Source organism: Phyllostomus hastatus, unplaced genomic scaffold (genome assembly GCF_019186645.2).
Source record: "Phyllostomus hastatus isolate PE091 unplaced genomic scaffold, TTU_PhHast_1.1 phas_contig_80, whole genome shotgun sequence".
Taxonomy (NCBI): domain Eukaryota; kingdom Metazoa; phylum Chordata; class Mammalia; order Chiroptera; family Phyllostomidae; genus Phyllostomus; species Phyllostomus hastatus.
In genome coordinates, this window is record NW_025333960.1 from 44,311,736 (window position 1) to 44,336,971 (window position 25,236).

Sequence of the window (25,236 nt, forward strand, 5' to 3'; positions counted from 1 at the left end):
CATGATGTTCTTCCTTAATTACTTTTTTATCATTGAATTGTCATTGTCCCAAATTCACATGAATGTGGCTCTGAGGTGGGCTGAAAATAAGATATACCTGGTTACTTTTTAAAAACGTCATGGAAAGCCTTTCTCGGAAAATGTCTTTTGAAAGGAGAGGCTAGCGGAATAGAAGGATACACGGATTACAAGGAGCACCACAGGAACACAGGGCGCGGCGGAAGTAACGCCTGCCTGAGGGTGGTTGGTGGGGTAATAACATGGGTGTGATAATGTATGGTGTTAATTTGAACATTTCACCTAAAATGTCACATGGTGTGTTTGAGTGAGATACTGTTGTTATAGAATTACATGTTCATGATTTTGCAAGAAAAGATTTTGTAGTGAGCGACGGGTGTCATTTGTGCCGGGCCTTATGTGACAGTGACGATACAGGTAACACAGTCTGGGGATGCATGGGGCTAAAGACGCTGCCCACCAACATCTGACTTAGTCCTTTGTTAAGTACAAACAAGCCTGACATTAATAAGTGGCATTCTATTAAAAAAACACATGTGTGGGTGAGAAATACTACAGCAAATGTGGCTATGTATTCTTGCCTCGTTTCTTCTCCCAAGAAACCACTCCCGTTAAATAATAAACAACACGCTGGACACACAAGGCCCCTGCTCTCGGCAGCTCCGCTAGGCGCATCCGTGAGCGAAGGCCAAGGTAAGGGGGTCCACGTAAACCGTCAGAACTCACGCGCACTTCTTCGGAGGACGGGCGTCCTCGGCTCTGAGCAGGTCGCCGCTCTCAGGCGGGGCGGCAGACCCGACACCTGTTCCTTTCCGACGCGCGGCTTTTTAGGGCAATAATGGGGTTTTGTGGGTGTCTCGCAGTACTCACGTCATTTTAACTTCGGGTTTCAGTTTTAAGAGTTTCGGGAGACATTTTCTTTGTTTCGAGCACGATCGGAGGCAAAGGAATAAATATTTCTGCCACTTCACATCGAAAAGCTTCCCTGACGCTGAGCTGTACGTTTTCTTTCTTAGGAGAGAGCCGGAGAGCCATGAGATTCCCGCACCATGAGCGGGTCCATCTCAGCACTGAGCTGCACGGATGCGCCTCAGTTCAGTGCTAAGCCAGTTGTTTGTTCAGTCGTCAGCTGATCCTCCCCTTCCTCTTTACACATCAAAATTCTGAAGATGAACTGTAGCCCAAATCGCTAGCAGTTATTAAAACCCATGACTACTTTTCTTAAGAAGAGAAGTTAACACCAAGATTCTGGTAAAATTTTAGTTTGATGTTCCATAAAAGTCATGTCAAAGCAATTTTGGTGGTTTTTATGTGCTAGCTGTCCTGAACTGTTGGATAAAACTTGCCTATAGCCCAGGCTGGGTGGCTTAGTTGGTTGGAACATCATTCTGTAGACTGAAAGGTCACGGGTTCAATTACCAGTCAGGGCATACACCCAGGTTGTGGGTTCAATCCCTGGTCGGGGCGCAAACGAAAAGGCAACCCATCGATGTTTCTTTCTCATATCGATGTCTCTCTCTCTTTCTCTTTCTCTATCTCCCTGTCCCTCTTCTTCTCTCTCCAAAAGCAATGCAACAAATGTCCTCGGGTAAGGATAAAAAAAATTGTAATTTGCCCTATGCTTCTAACACATAGTTGCCTGCATACATTTCACAAGTGAATAAAATGTCATCATCAAAAATTTGGGGGGGAGGGGTCACATTTAAGAGCCTGCTAAAAGTATTATTTCAAAATTTCATTCTAAGTAGTTCTTGCATTTTTTGGAAGAATAATTTGATGTATGATGAATCCAAATTCGAGTGATAGCAAACCACATTCTGCCCGCTTTGCACAAAAAGCAAAGCCCAAATATAATCTATGCATTTTTCAGGAAGTGTTCATGCTGTTGCTAAAATGTGAATTGGCATATTCTACCCCAGCCTTTTCACAGGAAATCTTCATTGGTTTTAATGAAATTGCATATGCTAATTCTGAGGATGTTACAGAATAGATTATTCATATAGACACGTGTGCTTTATTTTTTTCATTTAAAGGTGGGCCTGGGTCCTCAGGAGCAGCGCAGCCCACCCTCTTCTCCGCCCGCCCGCACCCGCTGTGTCCAGGGTTGTCGTCCACTCCAAGCAAACCTGAGCAAAGCTCATCTTTTTTTGGCGCTATGTTAAGGCCCGAATTCTGCAGTGATACTGGAATCTACCAAAAGTGGTTTCCAGATGGGCTCTGATATAGAACTCTGAGCCTAGAAGCTTCACGAGAGGCTGGGGCAGCAAGAAACCCAAGCTGGAAAAGCACCGGCTTTCGAAGCAGACAGTCTTGAGTTCAAAGCCAGGCTCTGAAACTTACTTGGGGTGAAATCTCGGGTCGGTCTGCTTTACTTCTCTAAGCATCATTTTCTTAATTATTAAATGAGCATATAATAATGACCTCAGAGGTTTATACTGGCATTTAATATTATTTCCCCAGGTAGCTTCTAGGTTGAATTGAAACTAACCGAGAGAAATTCACTCATTTTGACGCTCACTCATCCACCACGTCTGGGTGGTGAGAGGACTGGGGAGGGGACTGGGACCCTGTGTCCCAGTCCTTGACAGAGCACCTTCCCTGAGCACCAGGGCACCCACCACACCCAGTCAGGCAGCCTCCGACAGCCAGCCTTATGTGATCCTTAAGAACAATGAATCAATTAATAGAATATACAGGGGTAATATGAGAACCTACAGAAACTCCAGTGCTCATGGCAAAATTAATATTACTGCTAGGGGTACACAGATTGCCACAAAGTTCCAAATTTCAGCCAAAACAAAAAAATCCCCAACAAAACACCTAGAGTTTATTTTCAGGACACAGGCCTATAATTGCAATGCCTCCTCCATCCTGTAATTAAAGCTTTCTGACCATTAATTAGCCTGAGCCATAACCATTTTTCTTATAAATATGAGGTTTGAAGAAGGATTTAACTTCCAGTATCCTCCAGGTAAGGGACAATATTTAATGTGAGGATTATTAACATTTTTACTCATATACATATATGAGTATATAAATAAATATATATATATATGCAGCACTTAAATTGGCAAAGCCAAAATGAAAAATGAAAGAAAGTTCTTTAGAGAAGAATGTCAGCTATAAAAGTAGAAGGGATTATGCAGTTAAAAAAAGAAAACTATTAGTTAAAAAGCCTCTGATTCAGGCAAGCATCATTAGCGCATGCTAAAACAATCAGGTTAAAGACTGCTGGGAAGCAGAGATACCTGCCCAATGCTAAAGTGTCCACACAAAGATTGTTTGCTAGTTACAAAAGGGAAAAGGTTTATTTACAATGAAGAGACTGGGTTTTGCACCAAGTGATTCAAGTTAGCGTCACCAAAAGCAACACAACAGTGTATGCTTCCGGACGGAGTTCAGCGTGAGGCACGTGGCATCGCCCAGGAGATGCTCCGGCCAAAAAGGTTGAACTCTCATCTGAATGAGGCTGCGGACCTCATTTTCAAGTTGTAGGCAAGGCAAGTGATACAGTAACAAATTAAACAGCACCACAAAGAAATTCCAGAAGGGGGGATATTTCTCAAGACAACTAACCTAATTTCTTTAAGGGAAATATATTTTTTAAAAAATTATAAGAAGTCGTCTAGCATAAAAAACTATAAAGAGACACAGAAACCAAACACCATGCATAAATGCAATGACACCCCTCCAAAAATGCCATTAAAAACATTTTCAAGGGACCACTGAAGAAATCTAAATACATATTGGGTATTAAATTAGAAAACTATTGTTAATATTGTGTAGAGGCGATAATAGTATTTTAGTTAAACAGGCAAGTATTCTTAATTTTAAGAGATTTATGACTAAAAATTTAGGGGTGAAATCTTATTAGATCTCCCACTTAAAAAGGAGATATATTTATGTCTACATGTGCATGTGTACACACACACACACAAACATGAAGCAAACGTAACACATACTAACAACTGTTTAAGTGGTGAGTACATCCACTTTATTTTACTGTTTTAATGACTTTTGTAAGTATTTGAAAATGTATACAACGAGATTTTTAAAAATTAATTGGATAAATGAAGCTTGATTCTCCTGCTTAAAATCCAGAAAGCTGCTAGTGGGGAGGGTGTGCAAGAAAGAGCTTCCCTTTGTTTTTTCTCCATAGCACCTAACACATTGCTAGAGGCCAACAAATATTTGTTAAGCAGTGTGATGGGAGAACAGCTCCCTTCTCTCCTTTAGTGGGTGCTGGGTGGCTGTTGGGAGAGGGGTGTACCCACGGCAATGTCCCCAAACAAACGTGCTGCCGCCCAAGAAGCAGTGCTCAGGGCCAGAGTCGCCATGGCATACACACCACACCACTCAGGCCTCGGGTGTCTCGACATGTTGTAATTTTACACGTTCTGCCCCACGGTCCACACTGGTGCATTTGAAAAGGACAGGCCTGGCCTCTGACCTCTGGTTTCAACAGCACACCCACCAGAACACAGAACGTTCGGGACACCCAAGCCCAGGACAGTGAGGCCACCAGGCCAGTACTCAAACCCCTGAAAGTGAGTGACAAGTGCCTCTCCATGACATGACCTCGCTGCCATTCCAGGGCGTGCACAGTGAGTGAGAAGTTAGAAGGAAGGCCTTCCAAAGGACTTTCCTTAAGAAAGGGTGATTTTTCTGGTTTTCATGGGCATGAAAACAATGCTTTTACTGTGTGGTTCTTATGCATTGCTGTTCAGACTTTACTCTCAAAATGATTCCTAAGAGTGATGCTGGGGAAATAAACTTCAGTCTCAGGAGTACAAGATAGCGCTGACAAGACCCCTGCCTTCCAGGAGCTTACCAAGTCCTGGTGGAAACCTGAGCTCAACGCACGTGAACAATGGCAACTTCACAAAGCCTCATGCAGGGAAGTGGAGAGAGCAGTGGGCACTGGGCAAGACACCAGCAGGGTCCATTGGGCAGTTTCCCGGGGCAGGGGGTGGGGACGGGGGGAGGGCAAGGACCCAGAAAGAACGGAAGGACCCGGCTGAACGCCTGCACACCCCGAACACACACTTGTGCCTGATGTCATTCAAAAAACAAAACGTATTCCTGCTCACACAAGTCCTAAATAGCCCTTTTCATAAAAGGAGACAAGGGATTTCATGCCTTTTGCCTATACCCTCTCTATTTTGAATTTAGATAAGAAAAAAGATAAAGGGGACAAAAGTTTTAGAATGAAGTAATTTGTAAATTTTTTGCATCAAAAATAAAAATAACTGAAAGAAAAAAAAATCCATTCTTCAATATGTAATTGTTTCAGAACCAACTTCCACATTTAAGTTCAACAAATCAAGAATGACTAGGTTTATGAGGGAACTAAATTAAATGTAGAGAATATCCCCTTACAGCTTCCAAGTTACTGAAATTTAGCAAAGGTGTTTGAGATTAGGTCTAATTCTTAAATCCCGTCCATTTTAGTATTAGAATCGCCTTGGGGGTGGGGGCCGGGGCCGGGGCCGGGGCCGGGGCCGGGGCCGGGCCAGAGAAGCCAAGGCCCAACTCTCAAGGTTCCAACCGAATCAGTCCCAGCAGAGCCCAGCTCCCCACGTGGCACACACACCTTGTCCAGGAGACATTAACAATGGAACCACTGCTGGGGTGGAGACTTGGCTAATTCCCAGCAAGAAAAGACAAACAATTCCTGATCATCAATGCTGAATTTCCCTTTTAGGGGAAAACTTATGCCTTAATAACAATCGCTGCGTTGACATCATCATCTCATTCGAAAACAGAAGATCTCAGCAAGATGAGAGGAAAAAATGTTTGCAATCACCAAACCTCCTAGTCAAAGCAGCGAAAGGGGCCAAAAGCAAAAGACCCTTTTCTCCCTTCCGTCCTCCGCAGAGGTGCCCTTTCCGTCCGTTAGCCGGCGGTTATCTGCCGCGGTAAGGTTGGACTATCTTGAGAAAAACTTTATTTCCGCTCATTTTCATTTCTGTCAGACTTTCCATTATAAATCTGATTTTCTCTGCCAGTAAAAGTAGTATGAGGTTGCAATTTGGCCAAGAAAATTTTAAGCCTGGGTGTGATTTCCGTACCCCAATTTGATTTAAATTAGTTTTGCCATATTTAGTGAGAACTAAAAAAAGCCCCTGTAGCCGCTTTGGGTTGCCTATCAGGTCATTTTCTATACAATTTCAAAAGTCTGAAAAGTCACCGTGTTTATTTCTGGTAATTTTATGTAGAAACACATGAATAAATTCATATTATTCCATTACTATATCTAATGAAAACGACTTAATTAATAATAAAGAACTTGATAGCTTTTGGTTTTCAGCTACAATATCCACTTTTTGAAAGCCGTATGTCTACCATTATTAGTGTTAAATCTCAAGAGAAACATAATGGACACACACACACACACACACACACAATTTTCAACCAGATGCATTTTTTAAACAATGTACATTTCTCCAGGACAGCACTTCGCTACCTGTTGCTTACCCCCAGCATTTCTCTGCCCCAAACAAAAGGCTACTGGGATTGGAATGAGCAAGTTTCCATGTAACAGTGCTCATCCTATAAATCCACAGGATATTGTTATGACACAATAAGGCAGCTCCTGGAGCTCCTTAGGGCATATCATCGGAAGGTTTTCCACCCAGCGTCTCTATAGTGGAGGAGACAGGAGAAAACAAAAGCTTCCTCTCCATGTGAGGCACTCACCTGGCCACACAGTGGGGAGTCACTTCAGCTGTGATCTGCTATTTAGACCTGAAGCCCAAGATAAACTGAGAAGCTGCCTTTCTTTTCTGGTTTGCATAGCTGGTGTTGGAGACGGGGATTCAAAAAACAATTCTGCACCAGAGGAGCTCACTCACTAGAAGACACACTGAGGTCTGCTCTATTCTCAAATTTCACAGCAAGCAGAAATGCATACGTACACTTTTCATCTCAAGCCCCTATTTCCTTAATCAGGGAACTCCCAAAATTTCGCCTTCATTTCTCCAGAAGTGATCACACTGTTTATGGACACTGCTGAGAACAGGCTAAGCACAGACACAGTCAGTTCTTGTAAGACTCGCATCCATGAAGCAGAAAGAAGAATGAAAGCATCTCACTCCACATTTCTATCCCACAGACTTTTTAAGAGAAGCATATGCAATCACACTCCTGTCTACGACAAAATTTTCCTGGATGGGAATGTCTCAAAATGAACCTCCCAAGGCCCAGCAATTCAGCCACCACACGCCAGTCCGTCCACCTCTACACGCCCCCCCCCCCTGCCCCCTTCCACTCCTCACCTTGTATTTGCCAAAAAAATTAACTTCAGTGTCACCCGAGGGAAGTATTTCCCACAAACCGAGGGAGGGTCTGTGTCCCCGCACACTCACAGACAGACTCCCGCGGTCTGGATGATGCTTTCACAAGTTAAGGGGCCTCACGCTTACTCAGCAGAGGAAATCTTTGTGTCTGAGGAATCACGCCAATTCCTATTAGTAAGAAAGGATACAGGGGCGAGGAAGCCTATTCTCTCATTGACCAGAAAAAGAGGCCCAGCACAAACAGAGACCTCTGCCATGACCATCTGCAAAAAGGAAGGATGTTGTCAACTTTCTTCTCCCCAAAACTCTGGCGACCTCTGCCTTGACCCTCAGAAGCCAGAGCCACAGGAACAGGCTCTTCTGCAGGAATTGAGAGCTTTGCACCAGAGACTCCCGGCACTGAGAGGCTCGTCGCCCGAGCTATCTCCCCCGAACATTTGCACTCACATTCCAAAGATGTTTCCGTTGCGCTGGAACGGCTGTAAATTTCTTTCCTGCACAATTCTTTCCAAACAGACTGCCATGAACTGTACTCTGCAGCAGGAGTTCTTAACCAAGCCCCGTTCCGCTCATCACAACACATCTTTCAGATGCTGACTATGACTGCACTGGTGGCTGGGCCAAGGGAGTAAACTTTAAAAATGCAAATACATGGGGGGGCGGGGGGCGCAAAAAAAACCTCCACCAGAACTCTACCTTTGGTGATACAGAAGTGACGGGAAAGGGAACGCTCCTTCACAGGCTCTGCTTAATTACAGAATCTGTCTGCTCACGTTTTTCAGGATATAGTAAAGAGCTGCTTTACAATTTTTAAATAGGTTTTTTTCCCCCCAGATCATTAAAGGAAATGGGAGGTGAGAGGGTTCAAGAGAACAAGCGCTCTCTTCCAACACAGAAAGAACATACGTGCTGTTTGGGTGGAAGATAAAACAGCAGAGAGCTTTGAATATTAAAGAGGACTGCTAAATTCTATCCGGAGTTTTCCGAAGGAAGAAACCAATGTACTTATGAAAAGAAAGGCTAAATCTTAAAACAGAGAAGGTTTTAAACATATGATTAATACTGATACTGAAATGAAAAAGAAAGCATCTCTAAAATCTCAATTGTCTTGAAGCAAAGCTTACACTTCTGGTCACTGACAGTATTTTTAGAAGCGGGCTCTCTCTGGAGAGTTAAAAGTATGCAAACGCAGAGTGCACAGAGACACGAACACACACATGCTACACCTTTGTATTACACTGGCATTTTATTATTTAATTAAAGCACTCTTATTTTTCTAGCTCACGCACGCTTCCCTTGAGACGGCTTTGCTGTTAGCCTGCTGGCCTTGACTTCCAGCCAAAAACAATTCAGAAACAAAAAGGGACAACAAATCATATTTTCACAGACATTTTTATCCCTCAATACAACCCTGTTTTCACACAACACCATACAGCCCCTATGAAAACTATAATTCAGGCCAATAGCCACTGAGCCCAGGGCCGGACGCATGGCTGCACGAAGTGCTCCCAGTGTAAGAAATTCTGAAGTTCTTAATTGCAAATAAACTCTTTTGATAGAACCACTGTAACCGACATCGCTGGTTTGCAAACAGTGCCACTGTGCCGGTTGGTGGATTAAAAAATAAAACCAAGCCAGTGCATGCAGTGCTGATACGCCAGCGATCTAAAGATGAGGTGTTTATTACTTCCAAGCTCTGCGTTATTTCATTACTTTTTAAAAAGAAAGAGGCATCGGCACACTTTCAGTGCATCTTAGTGTTACAGTCTAAAAGGCATCATCTAATGAATGACATGAACCAATTTACCAGGTTAATTCTCTCAACCCTTCCCCATGCGAGATTCTCACTTACCTGGTGGCAACCCTGTAAGTTTGATTCTCTCCCATAAGATGAATATGAACCCCTTTCGGTTTTACCTGCCAAGAGAAACAATAAAAAAAAATGTGTAAATTGTGTTTTTCCTTTAAAAAAAATCCTGCAGGTAACAGATATCTACTTCTCTTCCCGGCTGTTTACATACGTAAAGTAGGCACTACTGGCAATGTATGCAAGCAAGAGAGGGAATAACACTTCCTCACTCTGGCTATGATAAACTGGAAAAAAATACCCTTCATTCCTATTCTTAGCCAAACCACTCCACACTTCCAAACACTGTCATTCCAATGGCCTCCACTTTCTCCAACAAACAAACTGTCATTCCTTATTTTCACTTTCTTCCTCTCTCACAAAATTTAAACAATTTCATTTTTATTTACACAGCAGGCAAATTATCTATGTAATGACCCTAGTCTAGTAATTCCCATTGATTATATTGACACTTAATGGTGAGGCCAAAGCTAATCAATCAAGGCTTTCCAGATGGTGAATACAGCAAAGGAACTATTCAAAATTCTGAGACTCTCTTTTTTTAACTCTCTTTCCCGAGAGTAAATTTCATCATGATCAAGATGATGATGGAATTTACATTTGGAAAAGAGGGTTTTTGAAAAATTGCCCGCTCTGAAACTCAAGTTCAGATTCTACCAGTAGACTCACTCAGCAGGACATGGGATAATGGAATGTGAATGTCCTGCTCCAATTCTAACAACACAATTTTTATCTACAGACAATGTTACAGCGATGTACACACAGCCTCAGATGCTATCTGGCCACATCTAAGGACAAAATCAAGGCTACTCATGTGTTTCTTTTGAAAGTGGGGTTAGCTTTAATAATCAGCAAGGAAGACAAAAAAACCACATTACAAGAGATCGAAGCAGTAGAGTTTAGTTAGTGACATATGAAGAGTTACAGAAAAGTCAATCCACACCAGAACATCTAGGGACCCAGCCAAGTGCCCAGAACACAAACCCCATGCCACCTGAGACAGCAGAATACTTCTTTCTTGCAGATTAGTCTTAAGGAGTACTACATTTTACACCTAGGACTACACTATTCTTTTTTCCAATAAGAAAATTCAAAACTAGCATTTTGAGGAACTAAATGGCATCCCTCTAAAGTTTATAGCCCCCTGAGTCCCCACCTCAGCCTGAGTTAACGCAAATGCTAGAAGGAGCCGCAGCCATTTTTTATGGTCCAGTTCGACGGCAGTGCTGCCAGTGCATGCCCTCGCGACGCCACACAAAGAACGTCCCTGTGATGAACCTTGTGCCTGATCAAAAGTCACTACATACATAAAGGAGGATTTTTCAAAGAAAGCCAAACCTGAGCCTTAACATTAACCCTCTTTCCCCCAGTATTCACTTCTCTACTGATTTCCAGGAATCTGAAACTTGGAAAAACATCCTCCCCGCCCAGTCTGGTATATTTAAAAGTAGGCAATCAATGTCCACATCAATTTCAATGACAATGGAACAGGGTATCCTCTCAGAGGCTGCCAATCCTGGGATGTCTAAGACAGTAACTTCAATTGTATGAGAATTTTCCATTGAAGAAAAGACTCATTTACCTGTTCGGCAGTGCAAATGGTCATACAGACATATTTCTTCTTCTGTGTAAGTCAGATACAACCTATAGATGCCCTTGAACTTCTCTTTACAAATATTAGTAACAGCAAGACTCGACCTTTATGAGCTATCAAATGATGTGTGCCCTTCCTTAAGCTCTTACAGCTACAAAGCGTCAATACAACCACACCATCACTCACTTCAACGTAATATTCCCTTGCTAACAACCAGAAAGGCAGGTAAAGAGGTAGGTAAGTGTAGGCAGGCAAGCAGTCAGACTGAAAGGTAGATGACAGATAAATAGATAGGATAAAATTTGCTCTTGACTTCCCAGGAAATTGAACTTCTAGTGTCTTGGTTGGTAATGTCTAAAAAACTGGATTGTAAAATACAATTTTAAGGAAAAAGGGCTATCTATTTTTCTCTATAGAAGGAATTACTAAATCCATCCCCTATATAATTTCACCACCTGGCACTATTTCCCAACTTGAGTCCAACACAGAAACCTCAGAAAGATGAATTTTCGTATCAGGGTTTGTCCCAATTCATTCATTCATTCACACACACACACACACACACACACACACGTATGTATGTTAGAGGTATCCCTTCCATGATTTTGAAATCAGAAAGTCAGTACAAACAGTAAGAGAGAAAGAGGGAGGAAGGGAGGAAGGGAAAGAGAATAAGAACAAATGAGAGAGAGGAGAGAGGAAAGGAGAGAAACAGAGAGAGGGAGAGTGGAATGGAAAGGCAAGGGGGTAGGAAGGGAGAGGAGGGGAGAGAGGAGAAGAATGTGAATTCGTGCTGCACGGCGTCCCCGAAGTACTCCTGGCTACACGGGCCAGCCTTCTTTACTATCATATCAGATACAGACTGCTTAATCTTAATTTTGCTTGTTAAAAAATATTTATCCAGATACAAAAATAAACCCACTGCAAATTACAAGTTGTCAGGGTTAAAAATCTACTCCTGTTTGTGTGGGGGAGGATAAGGGACCAGCATAGACATGAATCATTCTCAGTAATTTGAGTGTTTCCATGACATCAATGGGCACCGGTCCAGGACTCTGTCGAAGTCTGCGAGGTACCAAGGAGGCAGTGCAGCCAGCAGGAGGCTGGGAGGTGCACTTTTTTTTTCTTTAGGATTATGCTCCTTGTAAAGATTTCATCTGTAGCATCCACTTTTACCATCAAATAGATTGCTCCAGAGATCACGAGTGAACACATTTCATTCTGATAGTGTAAGCCTTTAACTTTATTACATCTTTTTGTTCCCAAATTCAACTATAAATCTGCCCTCAGAGCCCGAACCTCTGTTTGGGAGCAAAATAATCGGACAGGGACTGTGGATAAACTCAAGCACTTTCTCAAATGCATTATATCTATCCCCATCACTTCCTAATGACAGGAAGCAGCCATTTTACAATGACACCTCAGTTTCTAGGAAAAGAAATAGATCTTTTGTGTAAACTGCCCAGTAAAAATTAGCTATGGTCTTGATGTTGATTTTCTGCTTAAAATTCACTGAAACATTTGTCTCAGATAATAAAATTTTCAAGAGCGCCGATAACATGTTTGAGTGGGGTTCCTGAGGAACTATCTGTGCTCACGAGCACAAAAGCTCCTACATGTCTGCGTTCACTCTACGTCAGGCACGGATTTTTGTCACTTATACCAACGGGCTGGCGCAGGCAGCCTTTCCTCCTTTCTCCATTCTTCGCCACCCACCTCCCCCACCCCACCCCCACCGCGGAGCTTTGAATGAGCTAAAGATTCCGTTTTCCCGATATTTAAAAGAGATAGCAGTGATGAACAAGCCCGGCGCGCTCACTGCAGAATTTTCGAGACATCCCTCCAGTACTAGAATGCGACAGCCGCTGCGGATATTTTTTGGCACAAAGACAATGGTGGCAGTGCCAAGCCCCATGGCTAAAACTACTCAAAAGAGGCATAAGGGTAGCATTAATCGCTCAAGTCTTTTACTGCATGGAGTACTGTTGTCCATATTTTAAAAACTAAAAGTACCCGTTAGTAACATTTGTCGTATGCCCAGAAAGGGTGTGTGTGTATGGGGGGGGGGGGGGGTATTCTGAAATACATACCACAAACAAATCTTGTCAGGCATTTGATTCATTTTTATACCTAAAAGGACCAAATGTTAAATTTTGCTGCTGGTGACAATCTGCTGTGCATGCGACGAGTGATACGACCTAATGGGGGACACTGAAGGCTGAATGGGAGCTGCAGAGAGGATTTTACAAACTTAGCTGAAATACTGGCTCAATAACTTCCTTGTACAGAAATGATGTATACAAGGAACATGTACTATTAGGTCACAATATTTTTAGATTAAACAAGAAAAATGCTGTAAATGAGCAGACACAACATCCGTCAATCAATCCCTCCGCAGACAAAGGAGACACAAACGCAGCCCCCTCTCTAGAATACATCAGCATCTCCAGTGAGCAAACAGCCCGGGAAGTCAACACGTTCCATCCAAACTGAACCCATCAACTGCTAAGACCTGTATTTGAATTTTATTATTAAAAATGGCACCACTTGGTAATCAATAAAGGATTCACTTGCTTCTTTTGCTGCCCTTGAAAAACTAATCTAAGCAGAAAATACTGCATAAGCTACTTCCAGTTCTTTTAAAGACCAGTATTTTTGCTGATCTATTCAGGGATCCTTTATCTTGTTGCCCCAAGAAGGATAGGGAAAAAAATATTTTTATAGTTTTCCATTTGACTTCCAATCTTTCTTCCAATGTATCCAAGTATCCTGTTGTAAGGGAATGCCACGGGAATTGGAGGAGAATGAAAACATTACATAAAGGTCTCATAAGTCCATTCATTCACAGGGAAACATCTAAGAAGCAAGCCTTCAGTAGGTTACCACACCTGGACAGTTCTAATCACCACGGGAAGAGGGAGAAACAACAACACCTTACTGATAATATGATTTCTGGAGACCAGCTGTGACCCAGGAGACCCCACTAGTGGTTGACCAGTAGGATAATAACAAGGTCACGTTCAGGTTTCTAGCCTTTCATTCTTAAAAGGACAGTCTTAAAATTAGGTATAAGTGGTAGGTGTTGCACCTATCACTGAAAAATTGCACCTCTGCAGTGAGACATTTCCCATGAGAAGCCTCGCTACACACTATCTGATGCTGCAGGACAATACTAAGTAAGGCTGTCTCACGGTTAATCCTCATTCTGGGAACTGAAGAATGAGCCTTTTGTTCCCCGCCATCAGACTAGGGAACTAACCCATCCTAACCGTGTGTGAGTCAAAATACATCTCTGTCCCTGTCCCCAACCTACTTCCGGTTACCCTTTTAATTGTTATATTGAAAAGTCTATTTCATTTAAAAATGATTGCAATTCTTAGTGGCTCTGAAAATATACATGAGGTCATTATTCACAGTTCTTTCATCTTTCCCATGCCTGCTTTTTCCGCCCTTCCTCAAATAAGAATAGCTGAGCCCCTGTCATGCATTACCCACAATGCAAAGGGCTTATGTAGACTACTCACTTACTCAAGCCACACGACAATCCTGTGGGGTGGGTAATGTAAAAACGGTTTCATAGGTGAGGAAACTGAGTTACAAAAATTGCCAGCGGTCACACAGGAGGTAAGTGATAGAGCCAGGAATCAAACCCTGGAAGTTTGATTCCAAATGTTGGACTTTTAGGCACTGTTCTGCACTACTGATATTTAAATTCTGGGGGAAAAAAATCCATAAGTAAACAAGAAGCCCAACACTGAAGACTCAAACCCCAGAGCTCAAAACACTCATGAATTTGATATGAAATTAATGAAAGTGTCTTATAGGTGGTGATGATTTACATTTACATGGTGTTTTACTCCTAAAAGGTCTCTAGGTGCTTTATAGCTGTGCAAATGCTGTAGACCAGACTCTGACGTTGTACAAAAAACAACAGTCATCTCCACATTAACTTGAAGCAACTAACTAACAAAAACATGGCTGCAAACTGCATCTCTATGCCCTCCCTATGTGAAGAATACGACTTCATTTAAAATGCACAGAGAAGACTAAAAGTAAAAATATAACTACAATACAGGTCAACACAGCATTGCTCACAAAGTGTCTTCTGTGGGATAATAACATCACAACAGGCTCCAGAAAACAAAAGGGAAGCTAAGTTAAAGGGCCTAGAGAACGTTACAATATATCTCTATTTCTTTCCCAGAAATTTACCCTGTATCTTAGCAAGCCAACGCTTCAGAGACGTCCTATAGTAAGTGAGGACATTTAATTTTGCACAACATTATCCTTCCTAAACTTGTCTGACTGCACACAGCTGCCCCACTCTTTCTGTCTATTAACACAAGTCCCGAGGAACTTCAGGAACGACTACTATAAAAAACAACATTAGAAGAATTATGGGTTTAATGTATGTTTGTAATTTTTTGTCAAATAAATGATGTAAGTTTTAGGACTGAGTTTCATTTACTTTAAACTGATCTGAACACAGCGTGGACTTCCTGCAACGTTTCCGTGCAGATGCGTCTTCCCTGCTGTAACTGACCGGCCAGCCTGGACTGTCCCTGGTCCCAGTTTGGAGGCAAGAGAGTCTGGGTTTGCAAGATATCAGAGGCCGATCTTATTCTTTCGATTTCTGAAATTCAGAGAACACTAGTTCTCTCCTACAGAATCTTAGTATTCCAGGACAACTCTTGTCATCATCCACAGACGTTAAGAAATCAAATTTAATGCACTTTATGCTAAAAGAACTACAACTCAATTCCAGCAGATGAACTAGTCAGCCATTCCACAGCTCAGGAAATTCTCCTCCTCCCCTGCTCTCTAAACTGAAAACTGAAAAAACAGTTGGGGGAGAGGGTGATGAGGCACACGGTTTGTACCAAAGAATAACAGGAAATGGGGAGCTAGCCATGTTCCTGGAAAAGACTAGCCTTCATCCTCTCGTTCACTGATGTTTTTAGGTCACAAAAATAGAATACTCGATAATGACCTACAGCTCTGACCCTGGAAAAGTGGGACTTTGGGCTGCGTTCCGTCACTGATGCGCCCCGTGTTGTCCGGACACTGTGCTGCCTTCACAGCGTGGACGCGCTCCAGCTCCAGGCGTACTTGCCGCGCCTCCTGAGACGCCACCGAAACGCAAGATTCTAGGTGCTGCCCATGGGTCAGAACTGCTCTTTGCTTCTCCTTAAAGCACTCATATTTGTAAAGCACAATCTAGTGTGCCGACCGACTTAACTTGTGTTATTGGAGAGAACATGCCCAAGAACCTCTCAGAGGGTCACTTAATCCCTCTTTTTCGATGACATTACTCAAACTAAGAAACAAGCCTATACCCGAGGTTATACAGATGCTAAGAGACAAAGCTAGAACATAAACTTTCAATTCCAGCACGAAAGCCTGTTTTCACAATGTGCCACCTCTTTTGGGCGTATTGTAGATGTATTATCAGCGTATGTTTTGGTATCACACATTATCCCAACTGTCTTTTCCCTGTGTTCCCACAACCCTCCCCTCAAAGAATTTTAACTCGATTTGTAGTAACCCAAGTCCTTTGAGGGATGAAAACGTAAAAATTAATAAACATCCCAAGTGCCCATCCTCTGGGAGATCGACGCAGCATAAAAACACCACCGTAGAGCATTTCACGTGCGGAAGGAAGAAAACAGCCCGAGTCATCGCCCTCACCCAGGGCCGAGCTTCGGAGACGTGAGCGCCCGATCAGACTAAAGGGCGTGAGTTTTACGCTTTGTTTTGCGAAGGCAGGAAAATCTTTCATTGAAAATAACTCTCATTCCACAGAGTGTGCAATTAATCAACATAATCATGGGGATAACGTAGCTGTTTGGGGAGGTGTGTCAAATAACTCTTTAAGGCCACTGAAGGGCCACTTGAGCCACCGGAGGAATGATTTTCTGAGTCAGCAATTTGTACAAGGGTCCCCTAGGGACCTGAAGGACTAAGGGCAACCCCGAAATCACTCAACTTACTTCTAATCAGTAACTTGCCACTGGCTTCGCGTGAACAAGATCTGAACAGCCCTGTCGGCCCCGTCTCATATTCTCCGCACGGCCCCCGTGCCGACTGGGTCTGACCAAGACGCCCGGGGACTGTGCGGCCTCTGAAGGAACAGCACGGGCACTGGACATCTTGTTTTTTATTAGAAGAAACTATCGTTTCATATGAAAATGAAAAAGGTGATATTTGCAATATATACCAAAGGTATCAAAAGCAAGCAGAAATAAAATATGTGTGCTATCTTCTTAGGAGCAAAGGAAGACGTAAGATGGGAGTGGAGAAAAGTAATGCCCCCAAATTCAATCTAAGGCGAAGAAACCCTGCTGGTCGTGAAAATCATCAGTGGGACTTTTCTTAGAACAGATCCGTGGGGTCTCTACCCCAGAGTACTCGAACTCAGTGGAGTGGGAGCTGGCATTTCTACTTTAAAAAGAAAAAATTACACTGGCTAGGCTAAATGAGCCACAGAGTAATGAATTTAAGAGACAGGCCCAGACTTTAGGGGTACAACAGAAGAAACTCTGATAAACCTGGTCACCTAGCAAAGAACAAAAAATCAACTACTGCCTGATGCCACCCATTTAGCTGGATTTTAAAAAGACAAACCATCGTTGCTCTCTGACACCCTTTCAGGCAGTTACCGTACAACCATTTCATGGGTGAGAAACGGCGGTTTTTCAAGGGGTGTGGTGCAAGAATGTTCACAACAAGCAACCCTGACTAAACAGGGGCACTAACCTCTTTTTCCTTAGACTGTCAAATAGTAACAATAGCTGACACAACAACAGCTGTCCAGTGTGAATGAATCAAAATTATACCTGTTTTTCTTAGGTCAGCAAGAAATATATTTTTTTGGTGTGCTGCAGAATTTTGGCAATTAGCTTATGTGTGCCATGCGGGAGAAAGGGTCGAAAAGCGCCGGGTTGGGGAAACCTTTTCCTGGCAGCGTACTACGCCTTCACATTTGTTCATCCCCACCGATGAAGACCGGCTGTTTTAAAGAAATTAGTCACATATTACTAAGTAGATCCCCCTGACAAACAACACAGCCCCAAGACAGGAGAGTCCTCGAGGTGAACCGCTGCCCATCTTCTGTCCGCCCCCGGGGCCACTGCCGCGAAAGCGTCCCTTCCCCGGCTCCACCCCGAGACGGATCAGCCTGCAGTGCCCACTGCTGGTGTAGCTTTAAAGGGCCCGTGGCCCATGCGTGCTCCTCCGCCCATGCTCCTCTGAAGGCAGTGCGAGCCCACGCCAAAGACACAGTCTGCTCCTCGACCTCTCCAGAGGACATCTGCCACACGTGTGGCCAGACGCGGGACAGACCACGTCCTCTGAGTGAGACTTTGTCGCCAGGCTGAAGTGCTTGGAACTTATCAGCAAATTATAAAGAAAATCAGTAGCTACCCTTCCCCACACAAATCACTTTTAGCGGTAAGTTATTGGCTGCCCATTCAAACGTGATGTCCTGCCAGAGCCTTACTAGCGTGAGATGTAAAACCTAATCGTGACCAAACTCTGAATTAGGTACAGGGGAACAGAAAACAGAGGAAAAGGTTTAGGATTACATTTGCCATAGAGTGTTTATGTAGGAAAATTTCATATTTTAGCACCTGGCATGTAGGCGACGGCCTCAGTTTTCAAGCTGAGCTTAGAGCTAACAAGAACATAACAATTATCACCTCTTAAAGAAACCACACACATTTTATGTGGTACTCAAGACTGCACAAAAATAAAGGCGGTGGGGGTTTCACGGAGATATTAAGTAGTTTATACATGTGCATAATACATATAAGTATTACACTTACATATATACACACATTTATATAAGTAACATGTTTAACCCCAGACAGAAGGTAATCCAAGAGTCACATATGTATCTGTAATGTCTTAGATGAGCATTTCTCCAGCCTTAGCACCGCACTGCAATTGGTCTGCAGTCCCTAAATATATACCATTGAGAAGTTAAGGGGAAATAGCCCAGAATTCATATATACATATTTGAGGACATGCACAGAGCAGGCAAACAAGGAAAACTGCTAACCCATTGAGGCTGTTCTTCAAGATCACCTTTAAGAGAATGGACCTACGAAAGCCATACTGAGAGGTTAACAAGGCCAAAGCTCTCGGAGTGTGACTCCCCTCACTAGTCATTGTTAACGGAAGGTGATGGTTCACAGATAAAATTACACAAGCTGCTGAGTTCCACACGGGATGGTTAAGGAGAGCCTTCCAATCACCGAGTGTAGGAGCGTGACTAAATCAAGAGGGGAAGGCGGTGGGGCAGGAAGTGGAGAGGCAGAGGAAAGGGCGATCAGATAGGAAAGGAGGAAGGAGAATGGGGCAGTCAGAGCAGTGACCTCATCCTATCAAAATATGTGAAAATAAAATGCATTACACGGTATAGTTGTTTACAGATGGCAATTTTCACCTCTGAAACTTGTCCAAATGATGATCTGAACAGGTGTGAAGGAGATCCAAGAGACACAGGGTACAAAAGTAACTGTTTGTTGAGTGCTTCCATGTACCATGTGCTGGGTGCTGGAGTCAAGGACGGACATTATTCATGAGGGGTAAGAGTTTAGAGGGCTGCAATGGGGAGCAAGCCCAACACTGTACTAGGTAAGGGTTGAAAAAGGAGTGACGAGAAGCACAGAGGAAGAGCACCTGCCACAACGGAACTGCACCTTGGTAACAGGTAGCAATAGGAAAAACGTGTATTGGAGATTCTGCGCAAGATGCCATTGTAACAGATTTAGTGGGAACTTGATATTAGCATGCAGTTTGTAGTTATCTGGCAATTTTAAATAAATCAAAGTAAATTAAAAACTAGTAGTTATATAATTTACCACAAACATTTTAAAGTCACTGGTACCTAAAATTGGAAAGACAGAAAGCTGAAAGAACACTTAAGATGACATTTCCCCCCTCCCCAACTCTAAGCTTTTGGATCATTTCATACTTAGGGGAGCTGGTTTTGGAGTTTTGATGGAATTTGCTTACAAATGAGAGAAATCTGCAATAGAAGAGAAAAGAACTGTAAAGATCTAAACTCTCCATATAACACCTTATTGATTCAATCAAGACATATCATTTCAGAGCTATGTAGCAATCACTTATAATTAATTATCATAAAGAATTTGGTAAAAATGTGCCAGCCAAAATTGTTGCTATTTTTAAGACACACTTCTTATACAGAGCCCTGGTCTTCCCTGGCAGAAAGCAAGGCTCCTCTGCATCCGAGCTGCAGCTGCAGAAGAGGGACCAGGATGCTCCTGCTGTGACTGCCCTGGTGGAAGCTGGTCCTGTGACCTGGGAATACAGAGGCCGTTGGTGACTTGCTCCTTGAACAGCTCACGCCCCATCAACAACAACTCCGAGTGGCAAAACAAGACAGAAAAAGGGTTCCACTCAAACTACCATTCTCAGTGTCTGCTAGAGAGGACAGCTTAATCTGATCTGCAGGAAACAAAATAAAATGCCTTTATAAAATACAACAATGCAAACAGAAGCTCGTTTTCCTTCACGTAGCAAGTGAAAACTGTCAACTCTATCAGGGAGTTCTCTACCAGGGGCAGCCTGATCCATCACCATTTGAAACAGGTAATGTTTCAAATTTCAGTGATTTATCCTTTTAAGTCAATCCCCACCTTACTCAAATAAGAATTCTTAAGCGCAATCAGGCCAGGAGGAACTACAAAAATAAATACGATTAATGGAAATGTAAAATCAACCACTTAAAAACTCAAGAGTGGCATATATTTTACATGCTTTTTAAATTATCAGGGCTCTATTTAGCAAAAATAAACCAAAACACACACATACACGCACACAACTTCCATTTCCAAATAAAAACAAATTAAGTGCCATACCCAGTATTAACCTACAACTTCATAATTACTGCAATATATGATTAGTTGTGAAAAAGTATAAAAACAAAGCAAAACAAGAAACAAAAAAAACCCCAACCTTGAAAAGTAAGATACTAAGAACCCACACACCAGTGAGTTCCAGCATGACCAACCAGCAGAGGGCGCACATGCCCCAACAAGAGCTGTCTGGCCAGGTACCACTCAAATTCATATAGGAATGAGCCTGACCAAAATTTTAATACGGGGAGGGGGGCGGAAATCGTCCTATCAGCGGCATTGATAAAACAAATGTGTTCAGTTTAGGGTTAGTAAGAAATACACACAAGTATATTTTATTAGCAAATGCTGACTTGAACAGAAATTTCTTAGCTGCTTCACGGAAAGATGTTCATTAAAAAGAAAGAATTCTTTTGTACAGAAGTGAGGTTATATCAGCTCTCAAGGCCACTACAGTTTTTCTAGATCACTATTAAGAATTATCTATAATAAAAACATTTTTAGAAGTAAATTAAGTATTACATTTCTAGCCCACAAACACACACATTTTGGTGAGTATATTAAATTACCCTTCACAACCAGACAGTCTTGGTGTATTTACAGGTGTCACATACATATTTATTCCCTAATTCTTGTAACCCTACAACAATCAAATATGTACCATTTTATGATTAAATTAAGATACGTAGGCTGCTTATTTTCCCGCTGGCCTGTGCCCGACTGATGACTTAAATAAAAGTTGGCCGTTCCAGGTCCCTCTGTGTCTGTCTCACAGTGGCTTTCGGGCTGCAGCAGGTTGTCCCGGAAGAGCCCCCCACAGCGAGGCGTGCGCATGTGTGTACAGAACAGGCACCATTTGTTCTTTCAGGGAAGTTTTCTATAAATGTGAAAGCCATAAACTCCTTCCAGTGCTTTCCAAGCTTGTGATTTCAGACACAACATCACAAGTTAAAATAAAGAATTACCCCATAAAAAAAAAAAACAAATTAAAATCAACATTAAATACATATTTTTTGTATATGTACATACTATATGTACAGATAAAAATTAATCCACAGCTGTACAATCTCTAATTTATAGTGTGTTGGAATAAACAGAAGGCTTTTACTTAAGTTTCAAGGTGGAAAGCGTGGGAGGATAATTACCTGCCACTTGTCCATCCACCTAAATGATCACTTCAGCCTCACCTCTACTCACCAAACAAAAACAATAAAGCCACGTAACATCTCCGTCAGGGGATTTTTTTAATCTTTCTTAGTAGATTTCAAAATTAAACTTGAATTTACAACATATACAAGCCAGGTGGTTTAGCTTACATGTAGGTCATGATAAATAACACTTATCTTTGGGCCGATGTGGCTACGCCATTTCTGCCTAAGTTAGAATGACGATGCTTTATTTCTAAGCACTCAATTCTGAAATGTTTGCACAATCTGTTAAGTCCAGGCACATTTAAATGATTCTGACGTGCAGCCTGCTAAGGCCAGTGGCGGGGATAATGCCTCTTTACGTGGGTAAAGCGTTGTGGCATATAGGTCACTCTCTTAAGGGGAATCAACTGTGTGTCTCCTCTTTGCGTTTCCACGACAATCCTTCATCCTGCAGCCTGGAGCTGAGAGTGAAATGCAAGAAAGGAGCCGAGTGCTCAAAGCAAAAATCTGCTTCCAGGACAATCCATTATATCTGACAAGTTAAATGTTCCATGGTAGGCCATATGGCACCAGAGCAGGCCCGACGGTGGAAGAGGGGAACTCAGCAAATGCATCACAATTAAGGAGTTTGGCTACAGACTTTACTTTGAATTACTTCATTTTTTTATTAAATTTGAAATTCTGTCCCCCTAATTTTTAACTGAATCTCTTTTATGAGACAATTCTTAAGGAAGTTCTATCATTTTCTTCTCATCTCCTGACGGTGGGTGCTGATAAAGGTTAAGGGATGTGTGGCCATTTGCAGGAAATGGGGCTTGAGAGGGGGACCTGTAGCCTCATTTTAAAATTTTCAAGACAAGTGCGGTGTAGACCGTCTCTGTTCCCTAGATTAGAATATGCAGATAAGGGAAAGTGTCGTTAGGTTAAGACATTTAACTAAAACGGACACAGCAGTAAATGGAACCAATATCCAGTTTCAGGCTCCCCAAATCTTAAATGTTGTATAGTCATAATTTGCATGTTCCTGTTTCTTCCACAGTTTACTTAATTTTAACCAAATTAACAAATGAATTTGGTTCTCAGTTAAATCTGGCTCCTCCTAGTATGACACCAAAAAGGAACACTCTGAACTCCTGCTCATACCTTGTCCAAGAGATAAGTCTTAAGAGCTCCCTAAGACACTCTGATTAAAAGCAGGTTGTCTGTGATAATAAATATTTGATGTTAGAGATAATGTAATATAAATCATATTTATACTATATTTATTTATTACAGCAAGGGAGGGGAAGATTAAATTAATGAAATGACCAAACTAGTATCATTATGCAATCGCATATGATTTTATAATGAAGAAAAAAAATAACATCCCCATTTCTTGTGAAGCCTTCTCAGGAAAAGAATGGACATATAATAAAAAAACTGAACAAGCTTTCTGTAGAAGTGTCCAAACTCATCGATGGTCCAGTGTCACACAGCAACTGTATCACCTCCCTCACTTCCTCAGGAAGACGAATGAGACATTCTTGAGCAAACATAGTATGAAATAAATTGTAATGGGTAGGTTTTTCTAAGCCATAATGATCATCGTTTAAGTATTCACACTGGTTTGCAAACATGAAATTCACAATAATTAAGATAAACATGCATCTTTCCAAAAGAGAAGACACTAAGACTCATTTCCCTAAACTATTTTCACTCTCCATTTCTCCAGAGGGTCACTATTTCCCTCAAATGTACCCGCTTCTGCCTTAATTAAGAATAACATTATTTCAAAGAGCATGCTTTATAAAAAATGGGTCACTTTGCATCACGTTAAAAATTATGAACACATTTTCTGCTGTCCCCAAAGTTACTATTTGCCAATAATCTAATATCATCTTATATTTGCATTTCCCTTATTTTTAAATATGACACAATTTATTGAATCATGAACATGGCATATGGATTATGAACTGGTAATGTGTATTAAAAATCACTTTTTATACCTCTTTGCATTTTATCAAGTGCTTTCATATACATGCTGTTTCTTATAAGCTTCATCGTAACTCTTTCAGGTAGTTATCATACCTATTATCATAATACTTTTACTCTGCACGTGAGGATGAAAGGAGATTCAGAGAGGCCAATGTATTTGACTCAGAGCACACAGCTAGGAAGCGGAGGAGCCACGTCTCCTCCCCACGCCACGTCAGCATTGCACTGCCACGCCACACCGGGCACCGAGTGAGGACGCACGAGCATCAGAAAAGATATAGGCAAGTCCTACTTGGGAATGCAATTACATATGCCAGATCTTTTCACTTGGTATTCGAGAAAAAGTAGCTAAGTATTTTGGTAGTGATAGTGCCCAGTTTGGGAAAGGCACCAGAAATCCTATGCTTGGGTTTCCTAGGAGGAATGAACACATATTCAACATACGATTACACTTACACAGGAGCACACACACACTCACACTTGTAAAACATAGCCACACACACCTCAGCACCAGCCGAGTGCACCCGGGCCATTGTGCACTGCGGACCCCATTTCTGTGTATCCGGATCCACATTTTTTTACTAATTAAAATGTCCAGATGGTAGAATAACACCTGATCTGAGGGGCTTTGAAGAACAGGAATGGTTGGCGCTCGGCTCCTACAGTGTTGACAACTTGGGAAAACTGGCCTGCACTGAATTTTGTATGCGCTGTTTCCAAACCCTCAGTGAAATGCAGTTAAAACTTTAATAATTTGAACACGAAAGGGCCCACACTAAACTCTACCAAGAAAAAAAAGAGAAAGATGTGCCCCTCAAATCACTATTATCACAAGGAAGCTCATGAACTCCAGCAGAACCAAATGTCGTATCACAGCAATGCAAGGTGCTTCACAGAGGGGAGCGTGCACTCACACAGGAAAAGAAGGGGACCAGAGCTACTCAGTATCTCACCATGGCACGAGGCCCTTCCTCTCCTCTTTTGTCTTTTATAGGTTAACTAAATAACAACCAATTGATTTTCAAATATTTCTTTTTCTTTTTTGCATTTTTATACCACACGTAAGTGTAGCTCTTAACCATAAAAAAAAAAAAAAACAGAACATTTACTCTTTTACATGCTTTTTCAAAATATGGATTCTGGGAGGACTCCTGAAATTCAAGTTAGGCCTTGGCTCCTGAATAATATAGTGCAGGAAATCACAAATGCTTTTTAAATGCTTAAGCAGTTACTTCCTAATCCTAAGTGGATTCTTTTTTTCTCAAGCAAACATTTTTGCAAATATTTAGGCTGCTTTGATACGCAAATGTTCTCCCAAACATTTCCACCAGCCAGCCACTGAAATCTCTCCACAGACCCCGACCAATGGGAAAGTTTGCAAGGGAAATACGAGAAGCAACTGGATGAGGACATGCCAGGAACTCTGGCTTCACTGGCCGCAAACAAGTGG

At 42.1% G+C, this 25,236-nt stretch overlaps 1 protein-coding gene across 17 annotated transcripts in view; it reads right to left on the bottom strand.

Moving 5' to 3' along the window:
• TCF4 (transcription factor 4) overlaps nt 1-25,236 on the bottom strand; it is a 336,776-nt gene that overhangs the window by 159,283 nt on the left and 152,257 nt on the right. For 16 of the 17 annotated variants that reach the window (XM_045850363.1, XM_045850355.1, XM_045850356.1 and 13 more), the window contains one exon: nt 9,169-9,233. In XM_045850363.1, the coding sequence (XP_045706319.1) occupies nt 9,169-9,233 (65 nt within the window). Of the gene's footprint in view, nt 1-7,295; nt 7,414-9,168; nt 9,234-25,236 lie in introns of those variants that run through there. The other variant, XM_045850371.1, reaches the window with a different exon arrangement.